We start from the raw sequence: 26,399 nt of genomic DNA, 5'->3' as shown, positions 1-26,399 counted from the left end.
ACGAGTATGACCTTAGCTCGTCGGTCATGTTTTATGTTTGTACCAACGTACTTGTAACTGAACGGTACTGTCCAACTGTTGTACCTAGTTGTAGGTTACAGTTCAATTATTGTAAACATATAATTGTGTTCTGTTTTTTATTTACTTATTATGAGAATTTCCTCCTTTAGAGTGTATAAAATTACGATATTATGCTGCTACGGTTTTTAAGAAGCTTAGATTTCTAGAATAAGAAATTTGGATAGATCTAATCTAGTATTTGTTGATTCAACACAACTATTGTAGGTTTAATTTATTTGAATTTGCTAAAAATAAATATAAAAGAATTTGTTAATTATATTGGTGATAGAGCAATAGTTTTATGAATATTAAAGTTAAAATTACTACATATCTTACATGTGATCAAAAAATGTGAATTCTAAATCCGGTAAATTTAAATTTAGAATTCAAAAACTAATAAAAAAAAGTATTACACTTATGATATTTCTTGAGATAATAAGAATAGAATATATCCTAATTTATTATTTATTCAAAACATTACAATGTTAATCTAATTTATCTATGAATTTAATTTATAAATTATATGTGATGCGTTGAGTACATTAAATTATATTATGTTTCACCTATTAAAAGGTGAATATGTGACATGTAGGCAAAATAGCTATATTCCAGTTAAAAAAAAGTTAAAAGGCCGCATAATTATGATGTTACAGATAGGTATCGTATAGAAAGTTAGAATCAAGTAGCCGATAAAGATTTGAATATGTATCCGGTAGATTTATGATCTTGTCACACGGCAGCTGAGATCATCCGTTGCTTTTTACATTTATTACTGACCATAAAAGTTAACATAAAATACAACCGGGTCAGTTATCCTGTTTGCCCATATACCTATGTGTTTTTCATTTTAATTTTTATTATCGCATCTACATATATTACACATTGCCAGTTAACTCTTTAAGTTTGTCCGACAACAAGCAAACATTCGTAGAGTTCTGATTTCAATAGTTTTAATAGTCCTCTTCATTGCAGTCTCTCGCTGCATTTTGCTGCTGATAAAATTTGAAATTGGAATCTCCAAAATTAGAAATGAATAAAATTCTTCGAAACTTTTTATAATTTCTTAAAAAATGCATTAAATACTTTTTACTATATTACTTTTATATAACAGTTTTTTCTGTGAATTATTTTTTTGTCAGAAATAATTCTTATTATTATTTGTATAAATTTTATTTAGTATTACTTTATAAAATATTAATTACATGTTGACTTATTTTTAAAAATTCTTAGCCTTATGAATTCTGCTTACGGACTGTTTAAGACTGTTACCAGTGAAGAACACTTTGATTAATTCGTAATTTATGGATACATTAAACTAAAAATGTTCAGCGGAAACATTTTTCTTTTTATTTAATTTAATTTATGTAAATTATTCAGTTGCTACGATGGATACGATCTCTGAATGTAATATTAAGTATATCTAAACAACATAAATCTGTCTGGATGTCCGGATAGTAACTATGTGACTTTAAATCTGCAGAAAACTTAATAGAATTATTTTCAAATTTATATACATAGATTAAGTAGATTAAGGAATTAAACATTAATTATTAGTGTGCAGTGAGTGTGTAAAGTTGTGTGTTTTGAGTCTTACATGTTGCTATTTTTACTTATACTAGTTATTAGGACTACTATGAATATAACATAAATATAAATAATATAAATATAAATATAATATAAAGAATATATGTATGTATTAAAGCTACGTGAATTGCGTGATGTTAGACTAAGTGACTTATATAACGTACATTGTCTCAGTCCATTATTGTTATTTTCTAATTTTTTTTAACTTGTGAAATGGTAGTAATACCAAATCCAAAATAATGGACGCCTATCTATATCGAATATATAATAGTTGCTTTTTTAATAATAGAATGTTTTAACTCGAAATAAATGAGATCATATAAAGATTCACGATATCTTAACATAATAATGTTACTGGGCTTATAACATGATATATTCTAATACGACATGCATTTAAATATTTTTATAACTTTTCTACTAATAAAATTTGAATTCAGTTTTGTAGAATAACTGATAATATATTACTTTAATATGGTGTCAAAACATTAAGAATAAATTGATTTATTTTATGAGTTTTAGTGTTGTAAAATTATAATAGAATGGCATACATCGATGTTAATGTTTAGGTTCTATTTCGGTATATAAGAGCTGAGCAATAGATAATACGGTCCAACTATTAGTGTCAGTAACAATAAATACGAGTACAGGAATTCTTAGTATAAATTCCAGGGTAATAAAAATATTTTAAATCATGCAGAAAAAAATCTTAAGTCACCGTCTGTTTGGAATATATTTTAAACCGAGAAGAACTAACAATAAAGTCTATTATTACTCTTTTCATTTGAGATCGTACATAATTTTAATAATACATATTGAAGCTGGAATTAAAGCAGTTTAAAATGGAATGATATAATTTATTTCATAATGAAACTATAAGTTATAACCAAATTAGATTGAAAGGAATATAAATAATTTTCATTTACAATATAATAATTACTATCGAACTTAAAACAACAAAGACATTGTATCAAGTTTACAAGAGCTTATTAACATTAAAAAAATGAAATCTTATTTATTTAGCAAATTGTAAACGGATCTTTATTATAATAGAACAACAATACTCTTATTGATGTTGAAGATATTTATAACAAAAAACCTTTAAAAACCTTAATGTACTCAAAGGGACCCATTGACCTCCTAACACTAATTGATATCAAGATGGATCGAATTTGCAAAGTAATGGATAAACCGTCGGTCAAATACCCTTACAGTTACTTGCTGGGTCAATATTCGGTGATCCACAACGAAAACATAGAGGTACATCACTATGGTGTCGATATATAGATTGTATCATCGCAAAAACCAATTCTAGCGGTCGTAGATCGGAGGTCAAATAAATAACTTATTTTTCATACTAGCTTTACCCGCGATTTGGCCCGCGTGGAACTTAACAAGTTAATTAGAGAATTTTTCTATAATAAAAGTAGTCTAATTACTCCTTATTACATCAGCTACCTGCCTAAAAAAATTCTGTCAAAATCGGTGCAGCGATTTCAGAGATTAGCCGGAACAGACAGACAGACAATAATTGTAAAAAATGTTATTTTGGTGTATGTACCGTATTTATATTCATATGCATATAGTAAAAAACGTTTATTTCAATATTACAAACAGATACTCCAATTTTATTTATATGTATAGACTAGCTGAGCCAACCAATAGGTATCTATAACTTTTTTGTTAGTAAACCTATTGGAATAATATAAACAGTAAATTTGATGTTAAATTTTCCACAATACAGCAACGAAATTACCGGATAAGAGGGACGACGGACTCCTGTCGATTTTTTACTGGATGATTGAGTGTTTTTTTTAATAGATGATAATGGAAATGATACATCAGCTGCGCGAACGGTTTACGCTGCTTGGACACCTGTGGAGGATGGGTAATTTACCACGATGGTTTGTAGGAGGAACCGCGTGGAAGTCAACCTGACATGGTTCATTGCCAGCTATGGGGCTATTAGTCCACATTATTAACTACTCCCTTTCTCCCTAACTTGAATGGTATGACGGGTGGCATATGATAACGTGATGGCCGTTCTAGTATTCATGTATATAGACAACGGCTACCGTTTACCACCAGATGGGCAGTAGCACTTGATTGTTTTTTCAATTTCATAAAAAAAGATTTCAATTTCGTAAAGAAAATCGGTTAAACCGTTTCTGGAATTAGCACGTACAAACCACTTTGTGTACTAGTACAAGTGTGTTTGTACACAAACAACGAACAGAAATGGTAAAAATAACAATTTTGGGTTTTTATTTTCATAAAATCCTCCAATAATAATAATAATCTCAAGACAATTCACACAGCGCCATCTAGACCTAAGTTAAGCTATCTAAAGCTTGTGTTATGGGTACTAGACAACTGATACAAATACATAGATATATATTTTTTTCGTAAATACATACATATTATACATAGAAAACACCCAGACCGGTACAAACAATCATACTCATTAATACAAATGTTTCTGCCGTGCGAGGAATCGAACCCGCGACCATCGGACGTAAAGCGATGTGCTAAACCACTAGACCACCGAGGTCGTCTACATATATAATAGTATCACACCATTTACGTGTATATGTCTTTCATGTATATATTAGCTATATTTTTATTGTACTTATAGAAGATATTGGTTGAGGTTTGATAGCTGACTAGTTACGAGTACTTATAGTTATACAACATCGCACGGTGGTGTCTCCGTGAATTCAGATGAAAAGTATCCTCTGAATTCATCTAGAGTATCTAGGTATCATATTTTTTATATTAATCTCGTAACTTATACGTGAGACTGACGAATTTATAATATTAGTAGGTATACATATTTATTTTACTGATATTTCAATGGCAAACTAAGAATATATGTATATGCGTATATATCTACATTTTATCCCTGGGATAGCTAGAACCGACTAGGTGAAATGAAATGTAAATCACATGGAAAGAAGACAGGGAATATTACGTAACACCCTATATCAAACCAGTTGGGTAGCATGATTACAGCAGCCCAATGTTCTTATTGTGAGAAGATTTGTCCTATGCCTGATAGTAGGACATCAATCGGATTATCATTTTTGAAGTAAAACATGCAATATGAGTACCATTTCTTATAATTTGAATATAGAAGTATTGAGGAACTTCAAAAGTAGTTTTTTTTTGTGGAAGGTTCATTTTCTATGAAAAATGTTATGAAAATTACTTAATCACTTAGAAACTTTCATAATTACTTTGAATTACTATGAAATTGTACCTATAGCAGGATTATTAATATTTTTGTAAAATGATTTGGTTGTGATAAATATTTTCATGTTATTAAAACAATTCATATTAATTAAATTTTCTTTATTTCGTAAATAAATAAATAGCAGTCTCAAAATATGTTTGTCAAATGCATTCAGACTTCAAATTACCTAGACATACATTAAAAAAATAAATACTTAATTTATAAAAAAAATATAGCAAAAACACCAAGACAAGTTTTCCAACAGCCGGACGTCGTCTTGATATCATTGCTTATCGTGTCGTAAAATAACTTGTATTTACGAACTCTGTGCTTTGGCGTGAGCGGAACCGAAACCCGATGTATTGGCGGCGGAGTTGGCGATTCTGTAGCCAGTAGTCAAACCTTGGGTCTTTGCAGAAGAAGAGGCGGTGCCAAATCCAGAGCTTTGAGCGTCAGCTGCGGTTCTTGAACCGCCGTATACTGATCCTTGGGTATTGGCAGCCGACTTAGCTGCACCGTAACCAGCACCAAGGTTGGCTGATGAGCTAGCAGATCCGTATCCACCCATAGTATTAGCAGCAGACTTGGCAGAGCCCGCGCCCGCACCGTTTACGTCCGCATTAGCGTTGGCGGAACCATATCCAGCCTGAGGAAAACCATTGTTATATGTTTGAGCAGTAGATTTGACAGCGCCAAATCCAGATTGAGTGTTGGCTTGTGCATTGGCAGATCCAGAGGGATTATCGTAAAGGGTTCCAAAACGCCAGCTTATGCCCTTCTTATTGGAAGTCTTAGCAGATGAGATGGCGCTGCCGTATTCGCCGTTCACATTGGCATTAGCGTTAGCAGAACCATAGTTGGCACCGTAATTCTGGGTCTTGGCAACTACAATCGTAGGTTCAGGTTGTCCGTTAGTTGCTGAGGAAGAGGCAGAGCCATATCCACCGTTAGATTGAGTTTGAGCTGTAGATAAAGCCGAACCTATGCCATTTTGCGCTTTTGAGGAGGCAGAACCGAATCCACCACTTCCTTGAGTTCGGGCAGCGGTTACAGCTGATCCATATCCATTGTTAGCATTTGATGAAGCGGATCCATATCCCGAACCGAAGGTCTTGGCGTTAGATGATGTGAGTCCGTAGCTGCCAATACCTCTCTGTGTCTGAGATGAGGATTGAGCCGAACCAGCTCCGTTAGTGATTGCAGAAGATATAGCTGTATCGGCATTACCATTCAAGACAGCTGATGAATGAGCCGAGACTGGACCTTGAGCGGGGATTTCATAACTGATTTCAGCGGGTACTTCAAAGTTCTGCTCGTAGGTAATAACGGTCGCTGGAGCAGGGACGGGGTAGTACGTTGCTCCATTTTGAACCTCAGCTACTGCTTTTGCAGAACCATATGAGGGCACTTCAGGAGCGTCGTAGACTTGTGCTTGAGCAATAGCTTGGCCGGGATAGATTTCTGCGAAACCATCGTTACGGGCGATTTGAGCTCCAGTAGACCCACTACCGTAAGCTTGAGCAGAACCACCGCTACTGCTCGCTGAGCCAGAAGCTTGACTAATGCCTCCATAGTTGCTACTATAGCCCTGGGCGACAGAGAAGCCACGTCCATCACGGTATAGAATTCCTGTGGAGTAAAATAATATTTAACAATAAATAACAGAGGGAATAGATTATAAATATTACTATATCGATTGTCACGTTAATATAGCGATAAAAGTGACTTCAGCTATAATTGTATAATAAAAAACGTATAAACCTTACCGTTTATAAGGACAGGACTTGATTGGCACATGGCGAAGAGTGCTACAGCTACGACGAGTTTAGCCGCCATTTTTGCAAATAGTTAATTGTGCGAAATGAAACAGCTGAGTGGATAAAGTGAGAGCATTTCTCCGCGTTTATATACTTTGATCGTAGTCCACCACTCCTGCGCACGAGTGGCCCAAAAACAGTGAACTTCACCTAGATAAATGAGTTGATGGACAGTCGTAAATTTAAAAGATTAGATTAATCAACGACGTTCAATTTGCAAACTTTAACATATGGATGTAAAGATTCATTTTGTAGAGTTGCATAGTTTTATTAAATAGTTGAGTGCATTGACCGTTTTAGAGTTAAAGTTCATTTCATGTTTATTTAATATGGTCTTGCTCTTTGACTTCAATCTATACTATAGTTGTATCAAAACAAAAGTTGACAGAACTTACTTAGAATTTGTTTATCAATTAATAATTGCGATTAATTAATTATTAAATTTAGTTATGAACAAAAAATATACTATTAGTTGTTTTTTTTTCGGCGGAAATTAATAGATATGTATATATGACAGAAGAAATTTAATTCCAGAATAAATAATTCAAATTAATTCTAGAGCAGATGCTTAAGCGCTTTCCTGTTTAGTTTGATTAGTTCAGCAAAATTCTACATGACATGAACTGGTCAAGTCGTATGTAAAATTTATATAAGAACAGTCGTATATATAAGAGTCTTCTATATAATACGGGCATCATATTTATACTCCCTTTAATAGAAAATGGTTGCTATAGCTTATTGACGCCTGAAATTATTACCTATTGACGTTTTTTTATAAACACACGGTTCTCAAAAGATATCACGCCTTTCCAATAAACATGGGTATCTTAAACAACGACATTTTACTCCTAAGGACCCGTCATCAACCTAGTGTAATTCCTCGTTCCATATTATGTATTAAATGTAATTACTGTAATTAATATGAAGCATATGTACAATCTAAAGTCTTCTTTTCATTATATAATAGGCCAAGAAAACTATTAAAACATAAATATATTATATTAAAAGTACCATGAGGCATTACTGTTATATGATAAATATCCTTAAATAAAATTAAGACGAAAAAAGTATAAGTCTGACTATTTATAAAGATATGTAGGCATTTTAATTAAGATTAAATATTACGTAATAATAAACACGAATATTTTATATAAATAGCTATTTAATTCATGGCGGTTGAATGGTAGAGAATATCCATAGCATTTAGTTCGTTGTATGTTCTATATTTCATTGATTAAAACAGCTTGAATAAATATAAAAAAAGTCTAATAGCCACTACTGCGTCACGAAGCTCTTCGTTTACTACTCACATTTGTAATCACATCTTGACATATGTGATTACGACGTTAATAATATGAATACCTATAATTAAAACTAATTAACGGTAACTAACTATATGTGAGTATATAATATCTACAGCATCTCATGATCTTGTTAGCTAGACGCCGGGTCGATGTACGCACTGACGCCTAGTCACAATTCAAGCATGCTGTATCTATTATAATAAGATTGATGGAATATTATAAAAAATACCCAAAGTATTTATTTATAAAAATAAACCATTACATTATCCGTCCGTCGAAGTCAAGTACCGCTACAAATGGACATTATTCATATAGTTCAAACGGATTGTATAAATTAGGCACATCATATAAGTTCTAAATTTTATAGATAAAGCAGATAGAAATATTATATATTGTTTACACGTGCATAGCAGAAGTTTTATACCTTTGTCTCAGAAATTATTTTTTATCATTAAGCAGTTTGGTTGTGTTCTATGTTCCAACCAGAAATGGTGAATTTATAATACTACTAATAAAATATTATATTATATAAATTATCCACCCGTCTAGGGAGGCGAGTGTAGAGCGTCAGATCATCCATTAAAAAACACACGTGTACTTCGAGGCATCATTGCTAGAATCATGGGGTCATAAGGGATTTAGGGAGCTAAAATACTCGCTTTATACGAGTAATAAATAAATATTTTTATAATCCGGCATGAAACGCCCACAAACAAAATACAAGTATATATAAGAAGAAAGCTAGTAGAAAGTCTAAATTGTTTGGGATGTTGTTACTTGTGAATTTATATATTTTCTAGGGGTGTTGAGTATTAGCGACAGCATCTATATTATTATTATACTTTGATCACGATTCTATTTGTAGGCGAAGATTATAACTTTCACTTTTTATATGCTCTGAAGTATTCATAAAATATATAGAATATTCAGACGATAAAGTTGATTTATTATCTTATGACTATGATTTTGATATATGATTGTATTATATATATATATGATTTTGGTGTATACTAATAGATTTCTTTTAATTTTAAAAATTACCTTTAAAAAGTTTTCATTATTTTTTGTACCTATTTGTATTTCAGCCAGCATTAGTGCTTTCATTTGAAAAATTAGTTCTATTAATTTGATTAGGTATAGCTGCTAGGATTTAAATCTGAATGTCGTCAAAAGAAAGGTTATTTATCAACATTAATTTATAAATGGAATTACTTCAATAATACATTATTTTATGTCTTCAGGGCAAATATATCTAATATATTAAACATTAATCACGAGAATAGAATAGGAATGATAAATGTTCTAATAAATCTTTACATAGTCAAATATTTGACTTTAATATGATTTCCTGCGGCAATCTTAATTTGAATTATTGTTATTTTTTGTAATATTTTTTATTGTTATCAGTTGTAATTTTTTATAAATTACTAGCTGTCTTACCAAATGTTGTTTTGCCATATAAATTGAAATCTCTATTGAAAAATAGGAGTTGATAGGATAGAAGGGCGAAAATTTAGGGTTGTATGGTTTTTTAAAGCCACATATAAAAAATATGAATAATTTTTTTCTCCAAGAAATAAAAAAAACGGGGTGGATAACTCTTATCACTTACGGGATAAAAATAGATAGCACCCGATTTTCAGATCTACTGATGTGTATAAACTTTCATAAAAATCGATCAAACTTTTTCAGAGGAGTATGGTTTCAGAGGAGCATGGTTTCAGAGGAGTAACATTGTGACTCGAGAATTGTGTAGAATTGTGTAATAGGATAACGAATCAATAATGTCGTCTCTAACAACACTAGTTGACTCTTTAAAGATAAATGCAGATATCCTAAATGAATAAATAATTTTGACTTTGACATTGAAATAGTACTCAAAGATAATACGTCTGTGGAGAACATTACTACATTAATTTTATGCATTCTTAGATACCTTTCTTAGATAAGCAAAATAAAATTACGAAGAGTTTAACTTGCTTAAAGGAATATCTGCTTATATATTCTTGTTGTCATACATATTAAGCTACGATTAATATAATTTAATCGTAGTTGATTTAAGTGCATATTCTACAAAAAATGTACAAATAATATATATATATACCTATATAGTGATATAGGTTTTGGATGTTTTGGGTAATCTAGTGCAACTGATCCGATTTTGAAAAATATTTTGGTATTGGATAGCCCATTTATACCTATAACTACCAATAGGACCGGAACTAAAATGAAAAATGTTGTAAAAACGGCGAAAATGTGTAATCCCGTGGTTCAAGTAGTTTTATATATAATTTCCGCAAGATTTAATTCCTTGGAGCATTAATTTGCGTCAAATTGGTGTGAAAATTAGCGAAAATTGAATATAGAGAAATCAATTGCATTTCTTATATTGATTGTTTATCATTTATATGACTTTCGCTGTCACCATAAGCTGTTTTGGCAAACTTTTTCTTTCTAACACTAGCAAAAACTGGTTCCCGGTTGGAGACAATTGTAAGACATCAATATCTTGTCGTGGATTAAGCTCGCAACTGTCTGTTAATATACATACAGAGTAGCTACATTTAGAAACTCATAAATAATATAGTGATAATATTAGTATACAAAATAATAATATTCTTTAATAAACGTTAAGGTTACCAAAAATTATCACTACTTAACGATAAGGTCTATTTCACTGACAAATAGAAATAACAATGAATTATTATAAAAGCTAAAAACCTACACAAAATTAAAAATAAAACGTAAATTCACAAACGGTGAGTGTGTATAAATGTGTTTTAAATAACCCTTTGTCAATATTATTCTTGCCTGTTATAGTATATATAAGCGCCCTATAAGTTGTTAAACAACCCACAACAATGTCTCTGTTCAATGAACTAATCTACATTTATGCCAAGTTCCGTCGTGTACACAGTGACGTCGATTAATTACTCATTCGATGCGATATCGATTCTAGTCCGAACATCTGCGTTCACTTCGTATAACCCACATAAATCTGATTAATCGTACGCACTACTTATGTACAGATTAGTACACTTAATCGATATTTTTATTCTTTGAAAGTTGGCAGATACAAAAAATATAGTATGAGAAATCAAAATAATATTTTTAGAAAAACTCTTCGCCTAAAGACCTAGAACTAAAATTTGTTTTTCAATTTTTGTTCATTTCTTCCATTGTGCAAATTTTTGTCTTAGTCAACTTATTGCTGGCACTTCAAGGAATGACATCCGCATCCCTCCCCCAAGAGGTGAAGGTTAAGGCCTCAAGGCAAACTTCTTTGTCCCGGTTCTTTGTTTCTTGTGCGAATGCGCTGAAGGTAAATAGTACATAGTAGGTATATAAAAAATATTTTACCGTTTATTAGTAAGTATATTTTTACTTAAACTACATTTTTTTTAATTAAAATATTCCTCTTTTACATATTCATCGTTGTAATATATAGTCAGTCATGAATCGTCCTATATTGTAAAATTTGTTGTTCATATAGTAGAGATGGAACAAAAAATTGTTAATATAAAAAATCTTTAAAATCATTGCATTATTGTTTATTGAATTAATTACAACTTAAGTAAAATATTATACATGCAAAAAGTATACAAAATTACAAAAATATATTATGACAGCGGTGGGATTCGAACCCACGCCCTTTCGGACTGGTGCCTAAAACCAGCGCCTTAGACCACTCGGCCACGCTGCCTGCGATGGAGAGTGTCGAAATAATCGTTCACCTTATAAAGGGTAATACTAATCATTAACTATATCATCTTAACATTGTTATAAACCATTTGATCAAATAATACATACTCGTAGTATTTAAAACTATACCATTATTATTAAGAATTATAGTTTTTTCATTCAATATAGAGTTTATTTAGAATTTTAATTCGTCCTATCATTTTATTCTTGACCATTCAGGACGAGGTACCCTGGTGTATGCTATTTGCCGACGATATTGTGCTTGTTGGTGAGGATGGAATCGAGGTCCAGAGTAGACTAGATAGATGGCAAGAAAAACTGGAGAGTGTTGGCTTGAAGATCAGCAGAACTAAAACTGAATACCTATTCTGCGATTTCGGCGGTCTCTCCAGTTTCAAGCCTATCTATCTAAACGGTGTAATGCTCGGTCTGCTCCGATTTTCGGTACCTCGGTTCAGTTATTCAGAACAATGCCGACATAGACCGCGATGTAAGGCACAGAATTAGTATTTAAAACGATATGCGACCCCCGAATGCCCTTGATACTAAAGGGTAAAATTTATAAATCTATCATAAGACCTGTCATTTTGTATGGATCTATTGGGCCGTAAAATGTGCATGTAGAAATGCGAATGTTTTGACAGAATAAGGAATGAGTATATACAAAAGTATAGAAAAGTTGCGATGTAATAGATTGAGCTGGTATGGGCATGTTATGAGGAGGAACGAGGACCATGTCTTATGGAAAGTGTATAATATGAATGTGGATGGATGCAAAGGGAGGGGACGCCCTAAGAAAAGATGGATGGATTGTGTGAAAGATGATATGAATAAAAGAAGAGTATGTTTAGATATGACGATTGATAGAGATCAGTGGAAGAGAATGACATACTGCGCCGACCCCAAATAATGGGATAAAGGCAAGGCAATGATGAATGATGAATGCTCTATATACTCCAAATATATAGAAACCTACAAAAATAAAGTAAAATTTAATTAAATTAATGACTAGATTTAATATTACGTAATCGTATTTTGTTTTATAAATCCATAAACAAATACAAAATTATATTGGTACTAACGTCAAAAAAGTCAAGTCAAGAATTTTCTGACTAAACGATTAAACTTACCTATATAGGTATACATATATAGTCCAAAACCTATGGCACTTCACTAGTGCTTCAGTTTTGTGTGAGACTGTATATTTAATTTGAATTGTTTGTTGAAAATATGAAATTTTTGGAAACAAAGACAGATAGATAATTATGATGAATAAATATTTCTTTTTATTTTATGCATTTTTTTTTCATTTATGTGAAATCTTTACCCTTCGGCCCGCCAAGACACGCCACGCTTCTGGGCGGATTATATGTGTAACTGTGATCTTTATATAAACGAGCAGATTGTTTTATTCTTACTCCTTCGCAAGAAGGAGAAATTAATAAGTATTTATTAAATTATCAATTTCAGATTCTGTAGCTCTAACGTTTGGATTTTTAAAATAACGTCTCAGGGGGGAAGGGTATTGTTAGTAATGTGGACTCATGACCTCATTACTAGCAATGTACCATGTCCGGTCGACCTCTACGCGGTTCCCCCTGGAAACCATCGTGATAAATTCATGGCGAATTTACCACGATGGGCTAACTGTTCTGACCTCATGCTCATCTTGTCATTCTCCACTGGTGCTCCGCCAGCGTAAACCGTTAGAGCAGGCGAGTGCACCATTCCACTATCATTCACAAAAAAAAAAATGACGTCTCAATGACAAGTTGGCGTTCTAGCAGTTTAGAATACCACCTTTCTTTCAAAGGTCGTAGGTTTGATTTAAACAATCGTATTCATGAGTAATGTCATTCTCTGGGTGTTTTCTATATATATAAGTATATTGTGCATGTATTTCCTAAAAAAATGTATTTCAGTATTATAGCAGTTTCGGACACCGCCTTCTTTCCGATGATCGTGGGTTCTATTCCTTTTACAGTACAAACATTTGTATTTATGAGTAATATTTTTGTACACGCCTGGGTGTTTGCAGGTAGGTATGCATATATTTCCAAAAAAATGTATTTTAGTTTGTTTGTAACACTTTATTGCACAATAAATACATTTAAATTAACTAAAGATACAACGATCTTAAAAAAAAAGTTAGTATTTAACATTCCTATACATAATACAATACAAATATTGTGATAAACTCCTGGTTGATTTGTCTCGAAGGGCTAATTGATCTGACCTTATCATCCTGAACCAGTGCCCCGCCAGTGTAACTGTTAGCGCAGGCGGGTGCACCATTCCATTAAAAAAGTTTCCGTAATTACAGGCTCTGCTTAGTTTGGTTCTAAAGTGTGAATTGTTCTTTATTATTATCATTATTATTTGAAGAATTTGGTATTTGGGTGTCATGCAATGTCAACTTTGAACCTTACAAGGATAAAATAAAACACATTATTTCATAATGACCTGTATATTTACCTATGTGTAAAGGAGCACTATTTACAAGGTGGACATCCATTTTGTATAGCCTAACCTAACCTAACAGGCTAATCGTACAGGCATGAAAAACCAATATTTAACATATTAAAAAATATATATGTTCTAGCTATCAATATAATAAAAACCAAAGATGTACATTTAAAAAAATAAATGAGATATGCATAAGAGTGTATAAAACCAAATTATCGTACCTCCCCTCTAATAGTGTCTCAAATAAAAATAATTAAATTAATTTTGATTGTATTTATACTTTATGCGTTTTCTGACATAAAATATAGCCTATGTCCGTCCTAATAATAAAATCTATTTTCACGTAAATTTCATCATGATCTACTAAAAAATAATTAATAATTATACTATAAACTTAAATTTAGTTTATGACTCTTTTGTGTCATGTAGTGCTTCAATAAAATCAGTTTTGAAAATAGAACAATGAAATTAGAATATTTTTTTATTGTTGTGCAACTGTTTTTTAAATTGTGTCACAATTTGAAGGGAGATACGTTATGCACTTGCAAAATTTCATTAGAAATATGCACATAGGATTTTTATCTAATGACGTAGCATACTGATATCCATTTGGTACTTTGCGTCTACAAAATGAATCTATATGCACAAATTGGTAGCAGAAAACAGAACTATTTATGCATACTATTTCAAGTAAATTAGTGTTAATATTTATTTTTAAAATTAAAGTGACATTTCTTTGCTTTCATATCTGTACGTCTTATATAAAAAAATAGCATAATATTGTCATGTAACATACATACAATTCTGAAAATAATATACAAAGCATATTATAGTAAGATTAATAAAAAAATAGTGGTACATATAAATGATAACTGCAATTGAAACCCTCATACATATTTGGGGCATTGTATAGTCGGCAACTATTTTAATTTAATATTTAAAAATTAGCATTAGGTACTTATTATAATTTATAATATACAAAGCTACTCTCATGAAAATGATACATTTTAGTCTACCCTAAGTATAAGACAGATTCCAGATGAGACTCTTTATATAAAGGAATACATATATTTTATATAGATATAAAATAATTCAGGGGTATAACACACTAGCGACATCTGGTCACCGCCTCAAAGACTAAAATTTCGTTTCAAATGGGCATAAAAGAAAGCTGTAACATTTATGTGTACTCTCCTTATGTTTGGTTATAGGATATTCTAAGAACAATAACTAAACGTTCTTAGAGGTTAATATTTACTGTAGGCATAGTTTAAAATCTAAAAGAATTTACAAATACAATGTACAAATCCTTAATACTAGGCGAGCCTAGGCCCTCTACGGCTTACTCAAATTTATAACGAATCCGACAGGAATGTATTCTGAATTTGATTGTAAAATTTCATATGTAATTTGCGTTTATCAGCAATTTTAAATACAAAAGCATTAGTCATTATTATAGATCTATTACGGGCTTCAATTTATAAAAAATATATAAGCGACAATTTGAATTTAATGATTTAAATACGCTGGTATCTTTACATAGATAAAATGAAGTAGCTTCCGCTGTTTGTTTGCTTAGTTTTTTAAAACTACGCAACGGATTTTAATACAGTTTTTAGCGATGGATAGTGATTTAAGAGGAATGTTTATAAATATATTTGAATCAAATTAATTATAAAAGATAAATTAATATTAAGGCAATTTACATATGATATTTTGAACATTTTCGATATTACAACACTAGTGAAATGTTTTGATACGATATTTTTTACATCAATTTTCGTTATTATTTATGCGTGCGATTGCCAAAAAGGAAGTCCAAATGATTAGCATATGACTTTATGATATTTTTCACGTTGGTCAGTCGCGTTATCCACGGAGAATTCTATGAGACTTTTGATTTATTTTAATTGTAATTTAATATTCTATTAGTTTTATTATAATTTTCATTATACCATGTATAGTAATCTTACATTTTTACATGTTCGATGGGAATTCACATTGTTGCCTTATACTTAAGTAAGTAGGTATAATTTCATATTAATTTATGTATATTTTCGCAAATCGTGCGAATAATATTTTAATTACCGATAATTATCAATAATCACGTAATAAATACACGGACCATTAATGTTATTTCATAATTATGCATAAATAAATTAATTGACTTGCTCATCAGCAATAAATTATTAGTAAAAATAATTGTTAACAACAATAATTTATGAACGAGCACGTATTACCATTTTAATGAAGAATGGTACTTGTGTTCTGTCTTGGCAAATTTAGTAATCAAAATTACATATTTGCGTTTCGCGGAATTAAAAGTTAATGTATTATTGAGGTTATTAAAGTTTTTTATTGAATAAAAACGATACAAATAAGTGTCCAGTCTGAATTTACTAAATCTGCCGGTCAAGAACAAAAAAATCAAAAGTAAACATGATTCTTATCAATGAAGATGGCACAACAGTTAAATAGAAAATAATGATTACCTAATAAATCGAAAAACAATAAAATTAGGTAGTTTTTCGTTGCACAACCTAGTTTAAAATAGATATAAAAAGGCCCTTCTTTACTAAGAATAGCAACGTTGTTTTTTACGTCACAATTTGTTGTTTTTCATTATCATTAATTAATTTTATCAGAAGATATTTTATAAATCAGATAAAATATGTTTTTGCCGAAATTGTGTAGAAAGCGTATAACTATATATAAAAAAATCGAAATTAAAAATACTTATCGACTAAAATTTATGATTTTTAAATAGCCTCTTTATATAATAATAATGAAAGACAAAGAGCAATGTTGCAATTCTTATGGACTCTTAAATTAAATTTAAAAAGTGAATTTATTATTGACAATGGTTGGTCGATTACATTTAATAATATCAAATAATAAATATTTTACAAATTTCTGGTTCTACAGAAAAGTTACTTATTGCAAGTACATATTTATATACGTATTTATATTAAAATACGTATAAATTATTCATAACATAGAAAAATCTGAACCAATGTTATTAGTCTTTCAACTTAAAAGTTTTAATAACTAATAATTAATTAATAATGTTCATAATGGAAATAAATAAAAATAGATAAATCAATTCCTTTTCATCAATTCATAGCCGAAACTTTTTAAATTTATATCACTAGATTACTTAAAATATATTAAAAACCCAATTGATTACAGAAAAAATATTATTATTACAACACTAATTAAAAATTATAAGACAAGTAGAAAATATATCTAGGAACATAATTTTATGATTGACAGAAAAAAACATGCAAACAAATTACGTAAATTACAGCCAAATTATTAAAAATATCTTGTTTCATTTCGATGACATAGAAGCAATAATTTTCCAAATATTATTTTAGCACATTTGAAGCCTTAAATATACATTTTACCTGTATTTTATATACATACATAAAGAACCAGTAGATATGGACGTTAATCTACACTTAGATATTGAGTCTAGAAATTAGTCTATGCGAAGAGAAAAATGGCAATTTACAGAAAAAAAAAAAAAGATGGCACATTAATTTTTTACAGAGAACACACTAGATCTTTCATGCAGCATCAAAATGTTATCAAACAATGATATTTCCACGACATTCAAACCACATTGGTCTCGAAGCTTGCAAATTTACATGGATATAACTGTTACTCAAAATGGACGAGAAAAAACAATGAAGCCGCGTAATATACAAGTGAAGCATCTACCATCGTATTAGTCATTGAGTATTTTAAATTTTGTTTACATGTATTCTAAATTTAACAATACTCAGTGTCAATATCAGCATAGTTCACAGCAAAGTAATTGAACAACACCACAATCAGTGAAGTTTGAGCTATAGACGATTTTGACGCAGGAAACCGTGTTCAAATTATTTACCGGTATGTATATTTGTTATGTATCGTGTCTGTGTAATACCGCGTTTTCACCAAAAACATTTTACTTTATACATGTATAACACATGTAGAACGCTTGTAAAGACTACATATATTGAGAAACATCATCAAATAGCACAAAATGATAATTGACACAAGTATTGCCACTAAAATTCTTGTTAAAAATATGTTGTAAATACAACATGTTTTGTCGCATGTATTCTGATGAAAACGCAGTAATAGGTAAGTATTTAGCGAGTTGTCATAGTCACATTAATCAGTGCTTCACTTGTTGATTACAAGGTGTGAAGCCTTATTTTTTCTAGTCCATACACAAAACATCAACTCACGAATTTACATACAAAATTTGGTCATTAGATTGATTTATTTTAACATTTCACTGCCCCTTAATTTGCATTCTAACTCTTCGATGAGACAAACCTTACTATATGTACTAGGTTTGTACGTATTGCAGTACAATCCGTACATTGTATGTTCGTATTGAAACAATGTATTGTAAAACAGTATTCATCTTAGAATGTGGTATTCACGCACAAAGCCACATATAAAATTTCGCCACATTAATGAAATAAGTGATTATTTGCATAACGAAAAGTGCGTGAAATGGAACGTAGTACCAACATTCAAAATTTTAAAAAGTAACGGTCCAAACGAGACGCGTCCATTGGTCGACAATCTCGGTGGGCGGGTCGACTAATAAACTTGTGGTGTTGTCGATTCGGTGTCGTCTCACGCATAGAACTCCCGGTTATTGTGTCCCTTCCCGTAGGAAGCGGCGGCGGGGCTTCTCTTCGGCTCGTCGAGGGCATACGAACCCTCGTCCTTCTTGCGCATACGATACACTATGAACATGACTACTAGGATTGCGCATAGCAGTCCAACCACGGCGCCTCCGATTACAGCTGAAACGGAAAAAACATCTTTCTTAAATAACATTTTAATGTACGATTGACCTATTTTTTGAAATTGGAATGTCAAATCTTGTATGAGCTAAATGTAAGAGAAGGAGAACGCCTATGAGTTGCTATTCCGGATGAGTACAATATTATGCCATAGCCTGTAATTTTACTTTATTATTTCACTGTTCAATCAAAACACATATTACAAAGCAAACAGCTTCGTTTATTTCATTAAAGAATGGTACGGTTTTTGTTTCATTTAGCATTAGATTTGCCGATAAGAAATTAAAACAATACAATAAATAGTACATAGTTCACGTAGCTTAAGCGTTATACCTACTTCATAATACTTAAACATCCCATCTCTTAGAATTAAGTAGTGATTTCAATTCAATAATGTTCATCGCTACTAAAAGCCAGAATCATTCGTATAAGTATGACATATCTAATAACTGACTCGCATTCTATTTTTATATTGTATAGCTGTACCCGCGACTTCGTCCGCGTGGAATTTAACTTTATTTTTCTAAAATGTAAGTAGCCTAAGTTACTCCTTATTACATCAACTACCTGTCAATAAAAGTCCCTTCAAAATCAGTCCAGCCATTTCAGAGATTAGCCGGAACAAACAGACAGACAGACAAAAATTTTAAAAATATTATTTTGGTGTGTGTACCGTATTTATATTCATATCCATGTAGTAAAAAAACGGTTATTACAATATTACAAACAGACATTCCAATTTTATTTATATGTATAGATGGGTAATGAATCAGTTGTATTGAATTGCTCTACAATAGAGGATAAATATCACATTATTATAATTATCAAAACTGAAGTAGGTACTGAGTCATAGTATCCGTTATGATTGTCTCTCAGTTAAAACGTCTACGCAGAATAATACAATTTGCTATGTTGCGGTACAAATCTGAACTATTGAGAACGGAATAACCGACGGCCGCAGCTAGCCTTTACAGCTTCACCGGACGATAGCGGGCGAGTGCAGATGGCACTCCAAATCCGCGGAAGGACTTATGGAGCGCCTGAAGGCCAACTCCCGCCTGACGGATACGACTTTAGTCTGAAGGCACCACTAGGGGTTCGAACTTCGGCTCAGGCCGTCGTAACATCGGTCCTCGTTTGAATTGGACGGGACATCGATCGGAGAGGAATGCACTGCTTATCCCAATGTACATGATATTTCCTTTATATTTTAAGAATTTAATGTAATATGTATGTTGTACCATTAATAAACAATAAAAAAAAACATATTGACATATTGTGTAGAATGAGTGTACGACTTACTAGATATAATGGCCCTACAGATTCGGAATCTATATGTATTACCACGCTTAATAATAAATGCATTACCTCACATTTTTATAACTATAATGCAATTAAATTAAAAAAAAAAAAAAAAAATCGTTTAAGGGGTTACATGGGTTTCCTCGGGCAAAAAACGGCCTTTTTTCAATAATTTTTTTTACATATAAAAAATGAAATATTTTAATGAATTTTTTTTTTATTTAAAAGATACATATTTAATAAACATTTTGCAAAATTGTCAAAAAAAAATATCAAAATGGCGGTCATTACGACGCCATTTCCGGTAGTCCCTCGAAAAAAAGGTGCCTCCGCGTTGTCAGCAGAACTTCTTTCAGGATCATCTGAAATAAAAATAAAAAATACGTGTTTTAGTAAAGACAATAAACTAATTGGACGAAGGAAAAAAAAAAAAAAATGAAAATTGGATTTTTGGGAGACGTTTTTATAAAAAAATGCAAATTTCGATGAATGACATTTTTTTTTTTAAATAGTAATTAAAAAAAAAAAAATCCTTCGTTCAAGACCTTGTAAATGATATCTCGAAGACCTGTTTTTCATCAAGATCGGTTGAGTAGTTCGCAGAAATCTTGACAACCGTCTTTGAAAACATAGTTTTGAGAAAAACGTTTAAAGTTTTAAGAGACAATAAAAGTCTTTTTGTTTTTTTTAACTTACATTGAATCAGGCCATAAGTAGAGAACTGCTGCACCTGCATTGTCCAGGGCATCCTTTTGCTCCAGTCTATGACGAATCCTGGTTTCACGAGTCTCGCTGGTAGATTTCTTTTCGGCTGCGGTCACCCGGTTTTCATCCATATTCCGTTTCATCATATTCATGGGAATTTGGGCCAAGTTTTAGGTCCATACCGTGCATAATTAATAATAATGCTGATACGAACACCTTCCGTTATCTGGGTTCTAGACACTTTAAACGGCATTTTTTATCGAATAAAATTCACAACAAACACTTATAACCTCAAAATGAACTTCGTAGTTTAACGAGAAATCACCAAATGAAATATTTTCCAGTAGTTTACCTTGTATAAAGAAAAAAGGGACAAGAATTACAGCTAACAAACAATAGATGAGCTGCAGCAGTTTTACCTACTGCGCCCTCAGCCTATACCTGTAACCTTTTCAAGGCTGTATCTCCGAAACTATTAGTCGGATCAACTTGAAAATTTAGACAATATTCTAGAGATGTTATAAAAATAAGACAAAAAAAAATATATGTAAATTTCAAAAAATATCGTATTTAACTATTCTATCAGTTGTCTAGTTCCAAGTTCCGCTTGGTTTGTGACTAGATGTTGCTGTGTAAATTGTCCGGGGATAACAATTGTCTGGCAGGAGGCCTCCAACCGCTCCACATGGCCTTTAGCCACTCCATAATCCCTATTCTTCCTACATTAGAATAAAAAAAATATATAAAATTACCTATAAGAGGTTCTTAAACAGATGGAATATTCATTAAATTAATTTCGTTATTTAAGGTCGGATTTCACCAAAGAAACTGATCGCGTTTATTTCGAACTAAACGCCATTAAAACGTTTAAACGTGTCCAAAGCTTCATTTTGCATTTCACCATTACAAATTTCTCTAAACACGTTTATAAATCTGAACATCTGAATTGCTACAGTTAACTCTTTAAACGTATTTAAAGCAGCTGTCAGTTGTCAAACAGTTATCAATAAAATTTTTGACAATATAATATCGGGAATAAAAAGAAAATTGCCAGTAGTTTAAAAAAAATGCTAAATAAAATATTTTTTTACTAGTTTATAGGTAAAGGTTGTTGTTTTAGTGGACGTTTAGTTTGTTGTAGTGGACGGGACTTATTAAATTAAAAATTAAAAAACTTATCCTAATTATCATATGACTGAATTACAAATATTTCTTAGAATTATTTTATTTAAATTACCCATTGCATCAAATATTATTTTATGAGCATGTAACACTGTGAACGAATGAAAACCTAAACTTCATTTTGGTAAACGCGATCTATATAACACATGTGAATTCCATTTAAAGTAAAACGAGATCAACGTCGTTCTTTTTTTCCGAGTTCACGCTGAACTCCGTTTCCTTGAACGGGTTTATACTACGATTTGACTTTTGTGGTACATACCAGCGAGAATGCCAGGCTGCGCGAAGAAGCTGGTGGCTCTGTCCTCCGGTTTGGCATTCATGATGAAGACGTCGGTATCTGCTGGCCGCGATTCCGACTCTATATTTGATCCGGCCGGCACGTGATCCTGGAATTTTAACGTTAGTACATCAAAATAAGGTTTAAAAATAATCTAGATTACCGAGTAATAATAGAGTACGAAGATTAAACGTGGTACAGGAATTATTAGAAAAAAATATGTTATTACCCGTTCCTTAAAAAGTCGGCAATATCTAGTAATGACAAAACATTATATGACATGTATAATAGTTGTAATATACAAATAAACCCTAAAATTTGGTAAAATGTGGTTTAAATCCTTTCTATATAAAATGATGAGAAACAGTTTGGTTGAAGATACATATTTACATAATTATAATAAACAATCAAAGAATACATGAAACAAGAGAACACAATAACAGCAAAAGTCTGATTCCAGTTCTTGTTAAAGTTAGTTATAAATTTAAAGAAGTAATTATACTTACAGCGTCAGGACTGGTGTCTTCTCCAGAAATGCTGATGTCAGTCTGATCTGGGCGCGAGGGTGTCTCCCTCGCGCCACCGACGACCACTTCTGCGTTACCTTCACCCGGTTGTTTGCCCCCACGAGCTAGAATATTTAATAAAAAAATATTAGCATATATTTCTAGAAAGTTCTTATAAATAAAAGCGTGTATTCTCCTATAGCTCTAAAAAGGAAGTACTGAATGAATAATTAAATGTGATTTACAATTAATATTTAAAAATCATGAACTGTGAAAAATTTCTGATTTAGTTATAGTAGTGCATACTATTTAGTTGTGTTTTGACTTCATAAGCCAAAATTTGATTGACGGGAAAATATTATAGTAAACGATTAAATATTGGTCATTAGTATAAATAACTATAGAAGTAATCTTGCTTTCTTAAAAACGATACAGAAGTATATAATTGGGGAAGACATTGTAATATACACAAAACATCAAAATTGAGAACATTCTTTCATTGAACAACCAAGTTACAATCGAATATAAGAAATTTATATCATATTTTTAACTAAAAACCCTATAGTTGATTATTTATTATAGTTGATAATTCCAAATATTAACAGATTTTTAATAAAATATTACCTAATAGCTAGTGCCGTACTAAATATTATTATAATAAATATTAACACAGTTTCAATAAACTATAACCTAATAGCTAGTGAAATACTAAATATTATTATAATAAGAATAAAATGCCAGTTAATTATTTATATTTAGAAGTTAGTAATATGATGACGAAGACTTGGGATAGTATTATTGGACAATTTGGAATGGATAGGACCAACGATCGATGAAAAATCAATGATGACTAGAAAACAATGTTTACCAATGTTATAAATGAGTTGGTAATACTGCTAAACTAATGACTGATCATGAAATAATACATCTATTTAGGGCTATATTACCAAATGGGCATGCGAAGAGCAAGTTGATAAAAACATTTCAATATGACAATATGGGTAATTATGTCGGCTTGCATGATGAGGGATGAAGTCATGCAAGTTAAAATAAATAAAAACTTTATTACAAACATAGCAAACAGCTAAACATTAGAAAAAAACTTACCAAAATCCTTTGCTTACCAAATTTATTAGTTTGCGATTTGCAACTTAGAAATTATAGTCAATAATCATTAATATACGATATTTTCCTTGGGTGTTAAATATATTACTGTATCCTACAGAGTGCAGAAGGGAACTGACCTGCTATACGTATAATTCGTGATAACTTAACTCAAGGTTATGGCACAGTTAATGCTATTCTATTGTTTATGAGAAATTGTTTAATTTTGCATGCTCTATGTTCGTTTAATTAATAGAATTACTGATAATTGAAAGACACGAAGGAATGTCTCTTCTAATTAACGACGTCAATTAGGAAGAATTTCAAATTAGATTTTGTTATATAACAAAGAATGGTTTTGAGAAATTTCGTTGGTAAGAATATTTACAGATTATATTAGTTGATATAACTAAATGAATAAATATATGATATAACACTGAAGGCTAAATTAAGTTAATGATTTGAATGACAAAACAGATAAACCGATATATGTATTTAAGCAGTAAATTATTAAACGAAGTTACTTGTAAATTGCCATGTTTGGTAAAAATCAAATATGTTATATTTGTATGTAATATTTCTCTGTTATATTTTTAATGTAATTAAAATGGCAAATAAGCTCAGGGTAACCAGATGGTAAGCGCTAACCGTTGCCTACATACATGAACAGCACTATGGACATCACGTTATAATGTAACACTATCGATACCATTCATGCATTGCCATTCTAGAGGACTATGTGTTACGCCCCTTATCAAGAATTGTTATTGCCTAATCTGCCCCTACAACCGACAAACAACATATTAAACAATAATGAAAAACAGCTTACAAAACAAACGTTGAAATAGGTGAGACCAAGGGACCTAAGTAGATGATCTTTTACAGTCTACCTCTGGTAAATCTTGTGACCATCCATAGGTTATGACATGGCATATGTTATTGAAGAATAATGAATATCAGTTTATCGTTCATTTTGTCATCCAATAAAATAAAATAATACGCAAAAAAAATGGCATGCTTCAGCCTCTACTCACGAATTACTACATCGATCTGATCGTCTGTGGGGAACGTCGTGGTGTCGTCGATGACCGGTGTGAACTTTCCGTACACATCCATGATGTCATATTTAGGATCTTCCTCAGGTTCCGGGGTATTAGGTACCGGGGTGATGGGTACCGGGGTGATGGTTTCCGGGGTGTCGGGTGCCAATGTGATGGCTTTTATCGTTGTGTCGAAATAGTCTTCGTCATCAGTGTCCCCTGGTGGCGAATCACCTGATCCTCGGCCGTCTTCGTCGTCGACTCCTGGGCCTGCACCCCAACCCGAGCCGGAGCTCTCGTCTTCTAGGCCTGATCCATCATCGTCTATGTATTCCGGTGTTCGGTCTTGCGTGGGGAGGACACTGTTCTGTAATTGAGAAAGTTGTAATATTAAAATAATTGTAGCAGATGATTTTCGTAATAAGGTTTTATATTATGTTTTATTTAATACATAAATTTGTTACAGATGTTTTACTCTATTAATGGAGAAGGAATAATTCTAAGATACTTTTTTCAGAATCCACTGAGGATCCCTTGTCAGGAATTATCCGAGCTAGGATTGCAGTTTACCGTGTTTGTTTCATTGATTATAGTTAAGTCTTCTCTATAATTTAGTTCTATTTTCATGGAAAAAGAACTAGATACTAATACAAGAATGCATATAGTATATAAACATTCAAATGAAGAATAGATTTTCTTTAATGCGCACAATACAGCTGAGAGTAGGTACCTGCACACACAACTGCGTTAGCAGCGGAAGGAAGTATGACCCAATTTTCAACTTTTCACTACAATTAAAGATTTTTTTTATAATGTTTATTCTGAATTATATACATCTATTAAACAGTTAGACAAACGACCAAATAAACTGTAATCACGACACCCAAAGCGACAAAAGGCATAACTCACGAAATTGCGTTTCTTCCCACGTCACCATGAATGGGCTAAACCGTGAATGGAAAGTTAAGTGTTAGGGAACACTCACCGTTTACTGGTATTGAAATTCTTATCCTGGAATATCTTTTTTAGGCCTGATTATGTGTGAATTATTTATAATTTTTAACCGAACCGTGGCAGTGCTTTCGTCGGTTAGCGAAGTTGTGACGGCGCGGTGGGCGATCGATAGGCTTTTGCCGGGGGACTGGGAGGGGGAGTCGGGAATGTTCGGTGTGTTCCTGGTGGCCGCCAACAGATGCCGGGAGAGACAGAGTGAGGCTTTTGAGGCAAGCGTTAGCAAATTCGCACGCCAAAGCGCGTTCGAAATTTCAGTTTTACAAGTTGCAACGTTTTTCGCCAGATGTCAT

The 26,399-nt window shown here is 31.8% G+C and overlaps 2 protein-coding genes and 1 non-coding gene across 3 annotated transcripts; all 3 read right to left on the bottom strand.

Moving 5' to 3' along the window:
* Positions 1-5,189: 5,189 nt before the first annotated feature.
* Positions 5,190-6,709, bottom strand: LOC131851871 (ice nucleation protein-like). Its single transcript, XM_059202434.1, has 3 exons — positions 6,640-6,709; positions 5,897-6,502; positions 5,190-5,854 (listed from the first exon to the last, which is right to left on the bottom strand). Exons 1-3 carry the CDS (start codon positions 6,707-6,709, stop codon positions 5,190-5,192), a joined length of 1,341 nt encoding a protein of 446 aa, XP_059058417.1.
* A 4,908-nt stretch (positions 6,710-11,617) lies between these two features.
* Trnal-uag (transfer RNA leucine (anticodon UAG)) lies at positions 11,618-11,697 on the bottom strand. Its single transcript has one exon. It is a non-coding gene; the product is annotated as a tRNA-Leu (tRNA).
* Positions 11,698-17,790: 6,093 nt separating this feature from the next.
* On the bottom strand, positions 17,791-26,177 carry LOC131851851 (syndecan). The gene is made up of 5 exons (XM_059202415.1): positions 26,081-26,177; positions 25,330-25,462; positions 22,952-23,076; positions 22,428-22,554; positions 17,791-18,976 (listed from the first exon to the last, which is right to left on the bottom strand). The coding sequence occupies exons 4-5, from the start codon at positions 22,486-22,488 to the stop codon at positions 18,804-18,806; spliced, it is 234 nt and encodes a 77-aa protein (XP_059058398.1). The 5' UTR covers positions 22,489-22,554; positions 22,952-23,076; positions 25,330-25,462; positions 26,081-26,177; the 3' UTR covers positions 17,791-18,803.
* Between the last annotated feature and the right edge of the window lie 222 nt (positions 26,178-26,399).

Source organism: Achroia grisella, unplaced genomic scaffold (genome assembly GCF_030625045.1).
Source record: "Achroia grisella isolate CSIRO2021 unplaced genomic scaffold, CSIRO_AGI_Agris_v1 utg808, whole genome shotgun sequence".
In the NCBI taxonomy this organism is placed as follows: Eukaryota; Metazoa; Arthropoda; class Insecta; order Lepidoptera; family Pyralidae; genus Achroia; species Achroia grisella.
This window is presented reverse-complemented; position numbering and strand designations above follow the sequence as displayed.